Source organism: Ornithorhynchus anatinus, chromosome 2 (genome assembly GCF_004115215.2).
Source record: "Ornithorhynchus anatinus isolate Pmale09 chromosome 2, mOrnAna1.pri.v4, whole genome shotgun sequence".
Taxonomy (NCBI): domain Eukaryota; kingdom Metazoa; phylum Chordata; class Mammalia; order Monotremata; family Ornithorhynchidae; genus Ornithorhynchus; species Ornithorhynchus anatinus.
The window spans coordinates 96713689-96732106 of NC_041729.1; the positions used below are offsets into that span (position 1 = coordinate 96713689).

At 43.3% G+C, this 18418-nt stretch overlaps 1 protein-coding gene across 11 annotated transcripts in view; it reads left to right on the forward strand.

Moving 5' to 3' along the window:
- PTPRK (protein tyrosine phosphatase receptor type K) overlaps window positions 1-18418 on the forward strand; it is a 614361-nt gene that overhangs the window by 367172 nt on the left and 228771 nt on the right. For all 11 annotated transcript variants that reach the window (XM_029054054.2, XM_029054062.2, XM_029054075.2 and 8 more), the window contains exon 7: window positions 3422-3715. In XM_029054054.2, the coding sequence (XP_028909887.1) occupies window positions 3422-3715 (294 nt within the window). The remainder of the gene's footprint in view (window positions 1-3421; window positions 3716-18418) is intronic.

Consider the following 18418-nt stretch of genomic DNA (forward strand, 5'->3'; position numbering starts at 1 on the left):
AGACTGAGCTCCCCTTCTCCCTCTACTCCCTCTACTGCCCCCCCTTCACCTCTCCACAGCTTAACCCTCTTTTCCCCCCATCTCCCTCTGCCCCTCCCCCTCTCCCTTTCCATCCCCTCAGCACTGTACTCGTCCGCTCAACTCTATATATTTTCTTTACCCTATTTATTTTGTTAATGAAATGTACATCGCCCTGATTCTATTTAGTTGCCATTGTTTTTACGAGATGTTCTTCCCCTTGACTCTGTTTATTGCCACTGTTCTTGTCTGTCCATCTCCCCCGATTAGACTGTAAACCCGTCAAACGGCAGGGACTGTCTCTATCTGTTGCCGACTTGTTCATTCCAAGCGCTTAGTACAGTGCTCTGCACATAGTAAGCACTCAATAAATACTATTGAATTAATGAATTTTTTTTTTCTTTCAGTCAAGCAAATTTGATTGCATGGAATGGAAATCACCACCTCTCAAGGGCTTGCTGGAGGTGCTGGTTTTCCACCAAACCAGCGTGGTTTTGATTTAAGACCATTGGCCAGGGAGATCTATATTTAAAACCACTAGAACTAGGAGGAAAACTGGAAATCCGCCTGGGTCGACTTGACTTTTGAACACAATCACTGTAGCCATCTTAATATTATCTTTGGGGCACCACCCATGACTGCCATCAAACTTGGAGCATTCTCAGGGTGGTTTGTTTTCCCATAAAATAGTATTCACACAGTTTGATTTAATGTCCAGGTGCAGAATGTCATTATAATGAATTCCAACTTTTATGCAACTGGTGTAAATATCACCCAGAAAAGGACTAGGCTTGATTTCAAGCTACTTTTTCATTTTTTCTTAGATAAGCGTGTTTTATATATAAAATGAAATGATGCAATTTCTGCTTATAATGAAGAGGTTTTTTTAGATAGTTCTGGTTAAAGAATGATGAATGAGAGTCATTAATTGAAAGTTAATTGGGGAACATTGGAAAAGTTTATCTGGTATATTGGGACTTCATACTTCACTTGGTGCCTAGTGTATTTCTGCAATTTTGGTTACACCATACCTCTGGGTCTGATAGTGTATTATGCTATGAAGAATATTAATAATGCCGCAGAACAATTACTTGTTCATTTTCTAACTGATTAAAATTCATGCATAATTTATTGAAATGGGAAGAGACTTTATAAATAAGGCTTCTTGTCCTCAAGAGCCTAAACACAAAGTGCATATGCTAATATAGGGCTACACTTTACCTCCAACATAAAAATTTAATATGCAGTGGTGTATTGGTCTCATTAATGCTGAGTTTCACTTGTTATAATCATGTAGTTAATCAAGGAGTTTGCTTTGAAATAGATGTGGAAGCCGCTGAAGTTTGGAACAATAGTTCAGAACCGTGCCGTCCTTGAAATATATCGAATGGCAATTTAATGGAGATGGTTGTGTCCCTGGGACTTCAGACCCCGACCTCCTGAAGTCACATATGTTTAATAAGGAATTCCGGTTGAGGAGAGGAGCCCAGTGAACTGAAGCTTCTTTCCAGAGAAACCGAGTCAGTCTGCCAGCAAGAAGGGATCAGAAGGACAGTCGTTTAGGAGGTTCTTGATGGATGTGGACTTGTGTCTGCAGGGAATACTGAATGGAGAACTCCAGGGCTCCATTCCATTTGTCCCTGAAGGAGATTACCGTTCTCCCAAAGGTGGCCTGCCACACCATACTATCAATGAGGTGATCTGTTGATTATCCTCAGAGGACCAGACTGAGAATGTAAAAATCACAAAATTGAATCCATATTTTCCCAGGAGGATACCGCATTGATCCAACTCACCTCACCCAGTTATCAACCTGGGCTTCTGCATCTGCTTTCTTAGGGAGGGAACGGGAAGTTTGAGGGGTAGTAGTTAAGATCCAGTAGCTGTCAATGTTTTGATTTCTCAGCAGTTTTCTTACTGCCCCCAAAGGGATATACTCTCCCCATTCTACCTGGAAGCTCTTTTCCTCTGTGCTTTCCAGTATCTAGTATGTTGATATGTACCGATAAATCAGTCTGTTCTCCAAACTTAAGATATCTGATATTTTCCTTCTGTTGCCAGGCTGTAGGGACTACATTGTTGCCCAAATGATGAATCCCCAGTCACTGATGAATTTAGCAGTGTCACTTAGTGGAAAGAACAGGGGCCTGGGCATCAGAGGACCTGAGTTCTAATCCTGACTCCACCACTTGGCTTTGTGACCTTGGGCATGTCACTTAACCTCTCTGTGCCTCAGTTTCCTGATCTGTAAAATGGGGGTTAAACCCCACTCCCTCCACCTAGACTGCGAGCCCCATGCAGGACACGGACTGTATCCAAACTGATAACGTTGTAACTACCCCAGCACTTAGAACAGTGCTTGGCACATAGTAAGGACTTAACAAATTTGACTATTATTATTCTCATTATTATTATTATGTGGGACATGGACCATGTCCAACCTAATTAGCTTGAATATATCTTAGTGCTTAGTACAGTGCCTGGCAGATAGTAAAGACTTAACAAATACCATTAAAAACAAATGAAACTTTGCATCTGAGTGAAGATTCCTTTTAGTAATTTAGATCACTTTTTATGATATGTAGTATTTTTAGATTCTTGAGGAAGAAAGGCACAGACTTTGTTTCTTCGTGGAGCTATTAGATTTATTTCGAGCAGTTTGTAGAAAATCCTATTAAATTTGCTTCATTTTCCATGTGTCAGGAAACATAAAGTGTCAGTCTAACAATACTGCTGTGCATGGTGATTGGTGACATCCATCATAAGGTCATCTCTTCCTCTCATTTCCATGCATCCTGAATTTCTCCATATCCCTCAAATAATTTACTTTGTTCCTTACATTCTGGATATGCAGAGTTGGGCTGAAATACATGCACGGCCAAAGAATACTTGCCTGGCCAAAGCTCTCGGGACCTGGGGAGAGAGGCACAGTAAGTCAGTCATATTTATTGAGTATTTACTGTGTGCAGAGCACTGTACTAAGCACTTGGGAGAGTACATTATAAGAATATTGTATTTTAGTTGCTTCTCCTAAGAATTTTAATAGCATCTTCTAACACTGCTCTTCACTAAAACTTCGGAGGTTATGGCTCAGCACAGACAACCAAACAGAAAACCAAATGATTTATCACCTGGAAAGAAGTGGCCTTCTTGATGAAGAACCAATTTGCCCAAGCTTCTAGAACACAAGTCACCAGAAAAGTTTATTCTACTCCTTGACCAATCTAGGCTACACATAAGTCTTAGTTTTCTTACCTCATGTTGCTGCTTAAGTCTTGCATTCTCTCCAAAGAGCGCTAGGCTGTTTGGCGTAAGAGAATTGTTACCCATCACCAATGATTCGGGATGTTTCCCTCATTACTGCACATTTCCATCTCTCTCTCTCTCTCTCTCTCTGTCCTAGAACCACCTCGACCGATAGCTCCCCCGCAGCTACTTGGTGTGGGACCCACCTATTTGCTGATTCAGCTGAATGCCAACTCCATCATCGGCGACGGGCCGATTATCCTGAAGGAAGTGGAGTATCGCATGACCTCAGGATCCTGGACCGAGACCCACGCAGTCAACGCGCCTACGTATAAACTGTGGCACTTAGACCCAGACACCGAATATGAGATCCGCGTCCTGCTCACGAGGCCCGGTGAAGGGGGGACGGGACGGCCTGGCCCACCCCTCATCACCAGAACCAAATGTGCAGGTAAGATTGAAGAGCTGCTGCGGTTTTACATTGACACGGGGTAACATCATTTGAGTACACAGTGGGAATTATGCTTACTCTCCCCCATACAAAATAGAGCTCTGATGTACCATTTAAAAATCGACTTTCATAGGAATGGAGCATTTCTTCAGGATTTTCTGGATTTTTGCCTAATTTTATTTTGATTTCTCGATCCCCTTCCCTTTCCCAGGGATTCATTTCTATCTGGGGCTAAATCAGTAGATCAGTGAATGTTATTTATTGAGCAATTACTGTGCGCAGAGCACTGAACTAAGTGCTTGGTACAATACAAGAGAGTTGGTAGATATGTTCCCGGTGCACAACAAGCTTACCGTCTAGAGCAGGAGACAGACATTAATATGCATATAATTTATAGATATGTGCATAAACTAAACTGGGAAAAGGGAAGGAAGTGCTTGTGTGTGTCTATATGTCCCTATCCAGAATTGCTGGTGGATCTGCTGCAATCCAGCTACTTCTTTTACTTGCTCCTGCTCCTTGCCTTCCATTCTCTGTTTCTCTCCAGTCTTCATTTCAGGCAGCCTCCTTCATTCCGCCTCCCCCAGTTCTGTCCCACCTCAGGTGGTGAGTCAATAGGAGCAGCCCTCAGGGAGGAGCTGTATTCCTTCCCCTTCAGCATTTAGGGCACTATCCTGTCTGGGGAAAATTCCTGGAGGGCAGAACCTCCTGACACTACAGTCTCAACCACCACCACCACCAGATTGTAAGCTCATCTCTAGACTGTAAACTTGTTGTGGGCAGGGGATGTGTCTGTTTACTGTTTTATTGCGTTCTCCAAAGAGCTTAGTACAGTGCTTTGCACACAGTAGGCACTGAATAAATATAATTGAATGAACCCTGTCCCTTCCAGGATTGCCCATATTGTCCTCCCACTCCCATTCTCCTTTTCAGATAGGGGGCTTTAATTCCACCTCAAGACCTTAGGCAATCCTTTGAAAACAATCTCAATAAAACCCAAAAGAGGAAATACGTGTATATGTGTGTGATGTGTGTGTACATATATACATGTATTTATATGTATTTGAAATATTTATTTATTTATTTATATTTTTTATATAGGCACAAACACACACACACACACACATACATATATATATATATATATATATATATATATTTGAAATCAGAGTTCATTTTTGCCCCAAGCTTAAAGAAAATGACTGTACAAATAGTTTATTTTTAACCCCCAATTTCCATGGCCTAACAATAATCTAAAGATTTTGTTCATTTGCTAGTTGAGAGAGAATATGGTTATGGCCATATCTATCTTGTTCTCCTAGCCCTTGTGGAGAATCCAGCTTCTCTCATATATCCCCATCTAGACTGTAAACTCCTTATGGGCAGGGATCATGTTTACCAACTCTGTTCGATTGTGTGCTCCCAAGCGTTTAGTTCAGTGCTCTGCACACAGTAAGCTTAGCTCAATAAATATGATTGATTGATATGGCAAAGCCATGCCCTACAACCTGGATGCTTCTTGGGGTCAAAAGAAATCCTGGACACCCATCCAACCCCACCATGGTCCATGCGCCCTTGAGCTTTTCTGTCTTATTAATTTCTTCTAACAAAATCTACGGGTATGTTACTGACTAGCTGTGCCACGCAGGTTCCATAGCTAATCTTTGTTTGGTCTTGGAGACTCTACTCCTGAGCACTTCAAATTTTTGCTCCTTGCTTCCTGCCCCTCAGTGCTGCCATCTTGTCTTAAAAACACTTTTTGTTGCTTCCTATCTCTGCTTTAACAAAAATAGTGCACACACTCAGTCTGTCTCTTTTCCGAGGCAATTTATTTTCAGATGGCTGCTTCTCTTCTCTGCCAAGTTATGTTTCCGTAATGTACGTTGGCCCTCTTTTTATTCATGTTTAGTCAACTTTGGGGTTCAATTTGAAAATCAGTTGAAATTGGCCATTTGTGTAACATCCTATGGTGACAAGTAAATGAAATTGTGTAGTAAAGCTAGTTATGCTTTTATTATGGGGGGGGAGGGAAGTACACATTACTGAACATTGATTTTATGGCTTTTGAATGTTGATATTCAAAGTACAGGTGATAGCTAACATATTGAATTATCTTCAGTTGGAATATGATTATAAAATGCCCAGGGCTATTTTATACCACAAATAAGCAGTTTTATGTTTCAGAGGGGAGAGGGAAGGGGGTGGGCAAAGGGAAAATAATTTTTACTCATAGTTTTCAAATTTACAAATGCCTTGACATTTCAGAATAATATTTTATTGATCTTTCTAGGTTTTTTATTTGAAAAGCATTATATTTTTGTGGTGTCTGTGGTTGGAAAGGGACAAAGTACTCTTATTGAATTGGAAACTGTCACTCTTTGGGAAAGTTTGGACATCAGTTTTCTAGATTGTTTTCTAATGTCATTAACCTTGCTGTTTACACCCAAATTGCAACATATGGTAAGGTGTGGTTTATAGTTTGCTTATTTCCATAGATTGTCAAACTGAATCTCAATACTTATGGAGTATTCCCATTGCAAGGTTAGTAACAGAAATTCAGGCGGGAGTGGTGACATTATCATCCTATCTGGATTAATAGAATGACTTTCTTCTATAGATTTCAAAGGTTTTTCCTCAAGAACAAGGAAAAGATAAATGTTAATGGAATTAAGAATTAATTGCACAGTTTGTGCAAGCTAGTTGATTGGGAAATGTGGACATTTGGATTTTTTTCCTTCCCTTTTTCTATCTCTGTATATTAATACCAAACTTTTGAAATAGTTGGATGACAGTGAAGTAATTGTGAATTTCTCTCCAGTTCCTCCCCCATTAAACCTGGTGGAACAGCCTTTTCAGATCATCATATGGATTATAGTTACACCAAAAACTGATCAGTTAATTGGTGTTTTATTAGTAGATCCTCCCCAAAGAAGTTAAACACATAAATCAGCTTTCCTTCCCACAATAAATTGTATCACTTAATTGTACTTGAGAGGATCCCACAGTAGATTAGTACTATTAGGCACGAAATTAGCCTTGTAAATTGGGTGATGTGCTAGTAAGAATTCTCATAAAATCAATGCTATGTCCCAAGGCCCTTTGGGATTCTCTCTCCAGTGCCACCACACCTTGACACATATTTGGAGTGGGCTGAGCTGTTGACCATTTTTTGGTTAGCTGTCCAATCTGATTATCTTGCATCTACCCCAAGATTTAGCACAGAGTAAGCCTTTAATAAATACCATTTCCCTGATGCAGAACTTTAGGTGGTTTTCTTTGATCCTGCCTGCTTGTTTCACTCTAATGGCTTTCTAATGGAATGAGAAGGTGAATGTTATACTCAACTAGAGGGTAAAGTGGCCAAGAAATAGCTACTCAAGCTGGGACAGGTACAGCTGGAGAGAAATTTTGGAAGGGTTTTATGAATTATTATGTTTTCATCAGAATGCAAGTCTGAACATTGCATTTTTTCCTCCTGATCTCATGCCCCAGTACTCTGGAGACATAGAGAAAAGTTGTAGTTGGCATGGTGTTCGTTAGTGAAGTTATGGCTTGCCAAGGTGTCATGGGAGAGGGAAGTGGGATATATTCATTCATTTATACATTCAATCAATTGTATCTGTTAAGTACTTACTGTGTGCAGAGCACTGTACTAAAGTGTGTGTGTACGTATACTAATATATAATATATATAAATATGTATACAACCATTTCTCTTCCCTTATTCAGTTGAAATAAAATATGCCATCATCTAAAATTGTCCACATAGGATACAATAGCAATTGTGAGATAAAATGTGCAATATTATATACGCATTATATATTGCAATTGCTATAACTTGATGTTAGGTGGGTCTGGAAGGACCATCTATTGGAAAGTTGACTTATGTGGTTTGTCTGTCTCAGGATTTGGAAGCTCTTCTCATTTGAAAGGCAAGTGGCACACCTGCCATTCAAATATGTGCCAAGACTTTCATTTTTAAACCACTAACGGAAGGTAAAGTGTGTTATAGCACACTCTCCTCCCTTTTAAAATTTCCTGCTCAGAGCCCAGAGCTATTCTTTTTTGTTTTTCTTTTTAAACACATTACAATCATGTGATCAGTGCAAAGACATGCTCCAGGGTTTGTCTGGTTGGTTTGTCTGGTTGGAAGTATTAGTAATTACTCTAATGGCTGAAGTCACCCTCTCCTCGTGCTTCATCATACAGCTAAAGGTATGATTTTCCTGAAATCACATAGCTTGACCTTTGTTATTGCTCACATAATGTTTTTTGAAGCATTTCACCAAGCTTTCTCTTAAGAAGGTGGAAATGTGAAATTGTCTTAATGGGTCATAATATAAGAATTCTATGAAGCAATCTGGAAAGTGTGTGTGTTTTTTTTTTTTTCTGGAAGACTATTTCCTTTGAGTATGCATCTGGTATTGAAATGGGGGAAATACAGTTTCTCTTCCCTTATTAAGTTGAAATAAAATATGCCATCATCTAAAATTGTCCACATAGCATGCTATAGCAATTACAAGTTAAAGTTGTTCCACCAGCTTGATTTTTCCTTCTAAGAAGCCCAGCTGTAGTGTTGCTTTATGATTAACTGCATTCTAGCAGCATCCCTCCACTAGAGAAGGTCAATAGTTCAGTCTGCCCGAAACTTAATATAGTTACACTAGTTGGGAAAGTGACTCTTTATTGAAGTTCAATTCTAGCTGTGGTTTTCAATAAAACATGTAGATCTATTAAGTGAGAGCAGTAGATGGTGAAATTTCCATTGTAAACCTTTTCCTTAGAAACTGGTCTCCATATTCCTTCTCATAACATAAAAGAAAACAATAACCAAGGGGAGGAATTAAGTTTTTGCTTCTGGTTACAGCTTTATCAGTGAAAATTTAAGCATGTATATTGATTATTTTACTCCTGTCCAAGATAGTTATCAATCACAGAGATTAGTTATCATTGACAATAGGCCTTGGGGCAAAAAAACCTGTTTTAGTGGCACAATGCTGACTTTTGATTGGATTTTACTTAAAGATTCAGGCTGAGGTTCTTCTGTTATCCCTTTCGTTTTCTTTTTTATGAGTCCCTTATTATTCATCATGGAACCCAAACTTCAGGAGCCCAAGATGTCACTGAGATTCAAATGCTAAAAAAGTAAATAGACGGCAGAAGACAGAACCCAATTTGGAGCAGGGCAAAAGCCAGTCCTATCCTTTCTTTTAAGGATTCTCTCCGAGCCCCTAGTTAGTGGAAAGATTAAAGAAAAGACAGAGCTCTTCTGTGGTGGTGAGATGTTTCACCTTGGAAATAAACTGAATGCAAAGAAGCTAGGAGAAGAGGACTTTGTAACAATAATAATTATGCTTATTATCTGCTTACTTTGTGCCCCCTGTTAGGGGAGATAGGAGATAAACAGATTGGACATAGTCTCTATCCCACATGGGGCTCCCAGTCTAAGGAAGACGAGCAGGGATAATTTCCCATTTTACCGATGAGGAAACTGAGGCATAATAAGTTACTTGCCCAAGCTCACTCACGAGGCAAGTAGTGGAGCCAAGAATAGGACTCAGATCTCCTGGCTCTCAGACATGTTTTCTTTCCACTAGGGCACATTTTCTTCTTTTGTTTTGTTAGGAAACAGTATCTCTCCCATTTTTCTTTGCTATTTCAATTTGTGGGCAATGAAGTTTGTATCCATGGGGAAATGTTGGCCATATCTAAAGGATAAGAGGAATTTTTAAAACATGGAAGCGGCATGGACTAGTGTAAAGAGCAGGGATTTAGGAGTCAGAGGATCTGGGTTCTAATGTGACTCCATCACTTTTCTGTTGTGTGACTTTGGGTAAGCTACTTGACTCCTGTGCTTCAATTACCTCCTCTGTAAAATGGGGATTCAAGTTGTGAGCCCCATGTGGGATTTGGGACTCTGTCCAGCCTGATTGGCTTGTACAAATCCCAGTGCTTAGTATAGAGTCTGGCACATTGTAAGCATTTAACAAATACCATAAAAAAGTGTGGTTTCAGGAACTTGCAAGGTGTACATGTTTGTATTTTAGTTCCTCTAGAGTGAACTTGAGGAAAATGCTCATCAAGTTTACAAACATGAACACTCTCTCTTAATTGTAATCCAGTATGACCTGGTGGAAAGAGAAGGTAATCCCAGATCTACCAATTACCTGCTGTGTGACCTTGGGGAAGTCACAACTTCTCTATGCACAGTTCTCCCTGTCCCTAATATTGTGAGCCCCATGTGGGACAGAGACCTCAGTCAACATGATTATCTTATACCTATTGTAGTGTTTCATACAGTACTTGGTATATAAATACCATTATTTCTTGCCATTACTGCTTGATAACGGGGTGAAGACTATTTGGAGGGAAACATAATATGATGAAGCAGGGGAGATCAGAACATAATCAATCACTCATTGGTATTTATTGAATGCTTACATTTGCAAAGCACTGTACCAGTGCTTGGGAAAGTGCAATGCAACAGTGTTAATAGATGCAATCTCTGCCCATAAAGAGTTGACAATCTACAGTCTTCAGAAACTGCTGAACATTGGTTGATCTCTTCTTTAGTTTAATTATTACCATTTTTCGTGAAAAAGAATGAAACCAAAACTTTCACAGAACAATAACTCTAACTCCCCTTTCAAGTGGTTGTTTAGGGAAATTAATTATTAGATCCAGTGTCTTTTTTTTCTTTTGTTTTGATTCAGTGGGCATTTGTTAAGTACTTGCCATGTGCCAGGCTGGGGTGGATGCAAGATAGGTTGGACACAGTCCATGTTATTCATTCATTCAATAGTTTTTATTGAGTGCTTACTATGTGCAGAGCACTGTACTAAGCACTTGGCATGTACAATTCAGCAACAGATAGAGATAAACCCTGCCCAGTGATGGGCTTACAGTCTAATCAGAGGAGACAGATGGACAAAAACAAGACAACATAATCACGATAAATAGAATCAAGGGGATATACACCTCATTAACAAAATAAATAGGGTAATAAAAATATATACAAATGAGCACAGTGCTGAGGGGAGGGGAAGGGAGGGAGGAGGAGCAGAGGGAAAGGGGGCTTAGCTGAGGGGAGGTGAAGGGGAGAAGGGGGAGGGAGCAGAGGGCTATGGGGAAGCAGAGAGGGAGCAGAGGGAGCAGAGAGAAAAGGGGAAGGTCAGTCTGGGAAGCCCTCTTGGAGGAGGTGAGCTCTCAGTAGGGTTTTGAAGAGGGGAAGAGAGTTAGTTTGGCAGAGGTGAGGAGGGAGGGCATTCCAGGACAGCGGGAGGACATGTCACACCCTCGATCTCATCATCTCCTACCGCTGCACTATCTCCTCCCTCACCAACTCTGAAATCCCTCTCTCTGACCATAACCTTCTCACCTGCCTCATCTCTCACACTCCCTCCCCCTGCAAATCTTCGCTACTGCGCCACAGAGACCTCCGCTCTCTCGATCCCATCCGTCTTTCCAATAGCATCTCTCCTCACCTTGCCGCCCTGTCCTCTCTTCCCACTCTCGACGATCGGGTCTCCGCTCTCAACTCCACCCTCTCTACTCATCTCGACTCTCTCGCCCCCCTTTCCCTCCGCCACTCTCGCTCCACTAACCCACAGCCCTGGATCACCTCCTCCGTCCGCCTCCTACGCTCCTATGCTCGAGCTGCTGAGCGCTGCTGGCGAAAGTCCAAGCACCAAGCCGACCTCACACACTTCAAATTTATCCTTTCCTGCCTTAACTCTGCCCTCTCCTCCGCCAGGCAAAGCTTCTTCTCCTCCCTCATCGACACCCATGCCCGTCACCCCCGCCGATTGTTCCGGACCTTTAACTCTCTCCTTAGGCCCCCTGTTCCTCCCCCTCCCCCATCTCTCACCCCCAATGATCTGGCCACCTATTTCCTCACGAAAATCAACACGATCAGGTCTGAGCTCCCCAAAGTCACCCCTCCGCCTCTCCCCTCCCCTCCACCAACCCCCTCCCCTACTTTCCCATCCTTCTCTGCAGTATCCTCAGAGGAGATCTCCTCCCTCCTCGCAAGTGCCACCCCCTCCACCTGCGCCTCGGACCCCATTCCCTCTCACCTTCTTAAAACCATTGCCCCTGCCCTCCTACCTTCCTTAACTTCTATTTTTAACCACTCAATCTCCAAGGGCTCCTTCCCCTCTGCCTTCAAACATGCCCACGTCTCCCCCATCCTAAAAAAACCCGCTCTCGACCCCACTTCCCCCTCCAGTTATCGTCCTATCTCCCTACTACCCTTCCTTTCCAAAATCCTAGAGCGAGTCGTCTACAATCGATGCTTAGAATTCCTTAACTCCCATTCTCTCCTAGACCCCCTCCAATCTGGCTTCCGTCCCCTCCACTCTACCGAGACTGCTCTCTCTAAGGTCACCCATGACCTCCTTCTTGCCAAATCCAATGGCTCCTACTCCATTCTGATCCTCCTTGACCTCTCTGCTGCCTTTGACACTGTCGACCATCCCCTCCTCCTCCATACCTTAACTCACCTTGGCTTCACGGACTCCGTCCTCTCCTGGTTCTCCTCTTACCTCTCTGGCCGGTCATTCTCGGTCTCCTACGCTGGAGCCTCCTCCCCCTCCCATCCTTTAACTGTTGGAGTTCCTCAAGGGTCAGTTCTTGGCCCTCTTCTGTTCTCCATTTACACTCACTCCCTCGGTGAACTCATTCGCTCTCACGGCTTTGACTACCATCTCTATGCAGATGACACGCAGATCTACATCTCCGCCCCTGTCCTCTCCCCCTCCCTTCAGGCTCGCATCTCCTCCCACCTCCGGGATGTCTCCACCTGGATGTCGGCCCGCCACCTAAAACTCAACATGAGCAAGACTGAGCTCCTCATCTTCCCTCCCAAACCCGGTCCTCTCCCAGACTTCTCTATCACCGTGGATGGCACGACCATCCTTTCCGTCTCTCGGGCCCGCAATCTCGGTGTCATCCTTGACTCGTCCCTCTCGTTCACCCCACACATCCTATCCGTTACCAAGACCTGCCGGTTTCACCTCTACAATATCGCCAAGATCCGCCCTTTCCTCTCCACCCAAACGGCTACCTTACTGTTACGGGCTCTCGTTATATCCCGGCTAGACTACTGTGTCAGCCTTCTCTCTGACCTCCCTTCCTCCTCTCTCGCCCCGCTCCGGTCTACTCTTCACTCCGCTGCCCGGCTCATCTTCCTGCAGAAACGATCTGGGCATGTCACTCCCCTTCTTAAACAACTCCAGTGGTTGCCTATCGACCTCCGCTCCAAACAAAAACTCCTCACTCTAGGCTTCAAGGCTCTCCATCACCTTGCCCCTTCCTACCTCTCCTCCCTTCTCTCTTTCTACCACCCACCCCGCACGCTCCGCTCCTCTGCCACCCACCTCCTCACCGTCCCTCGGTCTCGCCTATCCTGCCGTCGACCCCCGGGTCATGTCCTCCCGCGGTCCTGGAACGCCCTCCCTCCTCACCTCCGCCAAAGTGATTCTCTTCCCCTCTTCAAAACCCTACTTAAAAATCACCTCCTCCAAGAGGCGTTCCCAGACTGAGCTCCTCTTCCCCCTCTACTCCCTCTGCCATCCCCCCTTTACCTCTCCGCAGCTAAAGCCTCATTTTCCCCTTTTCCCTCTGCTCCTCCACCTCTCCCTTCCCATCCCCACAGCACTGTACTCGTCCGCTCAACTGTATATATTTTCGTTACCCTATTTATTTTGTTAATGAATTGTACATCGCCTTGATTCTATTTAGTTGCCATTGTTTTTATGAGATGTTCTTCCCCTTGACGCTGTTTATTGCCATTGTTCTTGTCTGTCCGTCTCCCCCGATTAGACTGTAAGCCCGTCAAATGGCAGGGACTGTCTCTATCTGTTGCCGACTTGTTCATCCCAAGCGCTTAGTACAGTGCTCTGCACATAGTAAGCGCTCAATAAATACTATTGAATGAATGAATGAGTGAACATGGGCCAGGGTTCAACAGTGGGATAGGTGAGAACGGGTGACGGTGAGGAGGTGAGCGGCAGAGGAGCGGAGCGTGCGGGGTGGGCAGTAGAAAGAGAGAAAGGAGGAGAGATCGGAGGGGGCAAGGTGATGGAGAGCCTTGTAGCCTAGAGTGAGAAGGTTTTGTTTCGTGTGGAGGTTGATAGGCAACCACTGCAAGTTTTTAAGGAGGGGTGTGACATGCCCTGAGCATTTCTGCAGGAAGATCAGCCGGGCAGCAGAATGAAGAATAGACAGGAGGAAGGGAAATTAGAGAGAAAGCTGACACAATAATCCAGCCAGGATATTATGAGAGCACATGGGGCTCACAGTCCTTAATTCCCATTTACCAGATGTGGTAACTGAGGCCCAGAAAAGTGAAGTGACTCTCCCAAGGTCACAAAACAGACAAGTAGTAGAGTCGGGATTAGAACCCAGGTCTTTCTGACACCCAGACCTGTGCTCTATCCACTAGGCCATGCTGCTTCTCAAGCCACCTTAGCTTCCCCAAGCCACCACCCTTCTTGAAAACCCCCATAACAGTGACCTCCAAGAAACCTTCCTTAAACAGTATCCCACCATTCCCTGTCACATCATCCCCTCTGTCACCTGAAGTGGAAGGAGATCCTATTAGCTTGACTGTTCTTTTTTTGGTTCAGCTCAACTGTGTGACCAGTTTTACTCTATTGTGATTTTTTTAGAAAGCGGTTAAATTTCACGTATTTTAATCCCACTTATTTGGTTGCTGAAAGGCATTTTATTAGAGGTGGAAATGACACCATGTTTAATTATCCTTAGTATTTGAAGACATGCTGAGCCTGATAACAGTATCATGAAGCACTTTTTAATTTGCTTCATTAGATTTTTTTTATTGCATCTTGCATAAGGTGTAAGGATGGCACGTGGGGGTGATTATACTGGCAGCGGGAGTCCTCAGGACCTGCCTGTCATTTCACTGATGGAGTAAGACAGACGGACCTTTCCCCTGGATTTGGGTCTAGGCAGGAGTCCCTGGATTGTGTCACATCGCTGAAGTAGGACAGTCAGGGTCTATCCCAAGGTTCTGGATCTAGCAGGAATCCCCAGGTTGTGTCTGTCACATCACCACTGAGGTAGGACAGGCAGGCCCTTCCCCTAGGTTGTATCTGTCAGATGATAGTAATAATAATAATAATTATGGTACTTGTCAAGCACTTACTATGTGCCAAGCTGGAGTAATCAGGTTGGATGCAGTCCCTGTCCCACATTGAGCTCATATTCTTAATCCCCATTTTACAGATGAGGTGACTGAGGCCTGAGAAGTGAAGTGACTTGTCCAAGGTCACACAGCAGACCTGTGGCAGAGCTCATATTAGAATCCAGATCCTTCTGATTTTCAGGCCTGTATTCTATCCACTGACCCACGTTGCTCCTCATTACCTCTGGGATAAGGCAGTCAGGGCCTTCCACTGGGTTCTGGGTCTAGGTAGGCCAACATTAATAGGCACGGGTCTCGTTTAAAAACAAAGCCAGACTTGTCCATGATGGTGAAGAGGAAGGATTTGGGCTGCACAGAAAGTGCATCTAAAACTGATTCCAGAAAAGGCGAACCTGTCTAACCCCAGATCTGCCACATTCCTGCTGCATGACCTTGAGCAAGTCACTTTTCTATGCCTCAGTTCCCTCATCCACAGAATAGGTTTTGAATCGCTGTTCTGCATCCTACCTAGACTGTGAGCCCTGTGTGAGACCTGATTTTCTTTTATCTACCAAAATGTGTAGTTCAGTGTTTGGCACATAGTAAGTGCTTAACAAATACCTTACTATTGTTGTTATTAGTAGTATTATTATCATGCCAGACAGCCAGTTTAACTAAGATCAGGAGGTGAGGAAAATTGGGAGTAGCGAGACAAGATAGGAGAGAGTCCTTTCTTTGACTTTTCCTGTTTTGTGAAACTCAAACAAAAACTTTCGTAATTTATTTGTTTCTGTACCCCTGTTTGATTACCAGCTCGTAGGTACAGGGACTGTTCTGTTTATTGTACTTTCTCAAGAGTGTAGTACAATGTTCTGCACATAGTATACATTCAGTAAATCCCGTGATGTAATAATCCATGGTTCATTTATTTCTCTTCTCTCTTTATTTCAAGCACCAGGAAGCTTGAAGGAACAGCCCTCATCCCAAAATTTAGCTATAGATCATCTAATAACTCTAACTTTTCCCTCTTCTTCCCTCAGGAAAAATACGTGAAACTCTAAGCAAAGTTGAATACAGATCATTTTATAATTGATCATGAGTGGAAAACAAAATGTAAGAATTAGGAAGTAGCCTCATAATGCTACTTATTAATAGGAGAAACCATGAAGAATATAGATATAAATGCCATTACATAAGCTAATGGTCCATTCAGCTCAATAGTCGAACTCTAGTCGCTGACAGCTGAATACTTGGATGTTATCCTTGACATCCATTTTAGTGTTAAGGAATGGATAATACCTGTGGTATTTGTTAAGCCCCTATGGTGTGCCAAGCACCGTATTAAGCGGTGGAGTGGATCCAAGCAAATCGGTTTGGACACAGTCCCTGTCCCACCTGGGGTTCACAGTCTTAATCCCCATTTTACAGATGAGGTAACTGAGGCATAGAGAACCCAAGTGACTTGCCCATGGCCACACAGCAGACAGGTAGACAGGTGGTGGAGCTGGGAGTAGAACCCATGAACCTCTGACTCCCAAGCCCGTGCCCTACTCCTTATGCCATGCTACTTCCCCAGCGCTTAGTGCAGTTCCTGGCACATCATGAGCGCTTAATACTATAAATGGGTAAATGGGTTCCCAAGAACAGGATGCAGTGCAGGAAAGGGGCACCAGCCCAAACCTCGGAATTCCCACCCGAGGGCAGGCAAAGGGCGAGATCTCTGGCCCCAGCCAGAAAAGGAACCCCACGGCAGAGAGATGGAATTCAGACTTACTCAATCACCTTGATTCTATTTATTGCTATTGTTTTTATCTGTCCGTCTCCCCCAATTAGACTGTAAGCCCATCAAAGGGCAGGGACTGTCTCTATCTGTTACCGATTTGTCCATTCCAAGTGCTTAGTACAGTGCTCTGCACATAGTAAGAGCTCAATAAATATTATTGAATGAATGAATGAAATCCATCAATCATATTTATTGAGCACTTACTGCATGCAGAGCACTGTACTAAGCACGTGGGAGAGTACAGTACAGCAGAGTTGGAAGACACGTTCCCTGCCCACGATGAGCTTAGAGGGGGCAACAGACATTAAATACATAAATTACAGCTATGCACATAAATGCTGTAGGACTGAGGGAAGTGTGAATAAAGGGTACACAACCAAACACTAGGGTGACACAGAAGGAAGTGGGAAAAGTGGAAATGAGGAGGGGATGTGCTGGCTCAGCGGAAAGAGCACAGGTTGGGGAGTCGGAGGTCATGGGTTCAAATTCTGGCTCTGCCACTTGTCAACTGGGTGACTTTGGGCAAGTCACTTCACTTCTCTGTGCCTCAGTTCCCTCATCTGTAAAATGGGCATGAAGACTGTGAGCCCCACATGAGACAACCTGATTCCCCTTGTATCCTCCCCGGCGCTTAGAACAGTGCTTTGCAAATAGTAAGCGCTTAACAAATACCATCATTATTATTATTATTTCATTAAGGCTTTGAAGGTGGGGAGAGTGAAAAAGGAGGGAGCTCCAGGTCAGAGGCAGGATGTCGGTGAGGGGTCTGCACTGAGATAGATGAGATTGAGGTACAGTGAGTAGGTTGGCGTTAGAGGAGTGAAGTGTGCAGACTGGGTTAAAGTAGGAAATCAGAGAGGTAAGGTAGGAGGGAGAAGCATGTGTGGTCAGGGAATGTGTCTGGTATATTCTTACATTGTACTCTCCCAAGCAATTAGTACAGTGCTCTGCACACAGTAAGTGCTCAATAAATGCCATTGATTGATTGAGGGGACAAAGTAATTGAGTGTTTTAAAATCATTGGTAAGGAGTTTGATGCACTTCCCCCACTAGAATCCCATTTTAGACTTCTTATTCATGAATCTATCCAGACCTATCTTGAACCTGCTAATACTGTTGACTGCCTAATGCCATGAGGGAATGATTCCATATGCTTAACCTTCCTCTGGGTGAAGAAGCATTTCATATTGCTGGTTTTAAACCAATCACCTTGAAATTTTAACAGGTCCCCTCTTAACTTAGCCTTGTAGATTAGGTAAACTTAATTTCTGTACTTGTCCTATCCATGTCCTTCATGATTCAGGGTAAGTCCTGTCTGACAGTATTTGGGGAAAATGACATGAATCCAACAAAGAGCTCAACAGTAAAAATGCAGTGATTTTTTTTCAGGGTTTTTTGCCCCTTTAAGACCAGTAGAGGTTGTTAAAATGAGCAGAGTCAAGTGCTATTCTGAGTTGTTCTCAGGTGCATTTAAATAATGCAGCAAATGGGATTGCAATATCAGGAGAGATGTGTTTCTGCGTTGCCTTGCTCCCTAAATCATAATTGGTGCTCACTTTTTAGCCACTTCATGCAATAAAGCCTAAAATGGTCATCTGTTCAGCTGAACACTTTTCATTCAATAGTATTTATTGAGCGCTTACTATGGGCAGAACACTGAACTAAGTGCTTGGAATGTATAATTCGGCAACAGAGACGATCCCTGCCCATCGACGGGCTTACAGTCTAATCAGGAGAGACAGACGGACAAAAACAAGACAACTTAATCGCAATAA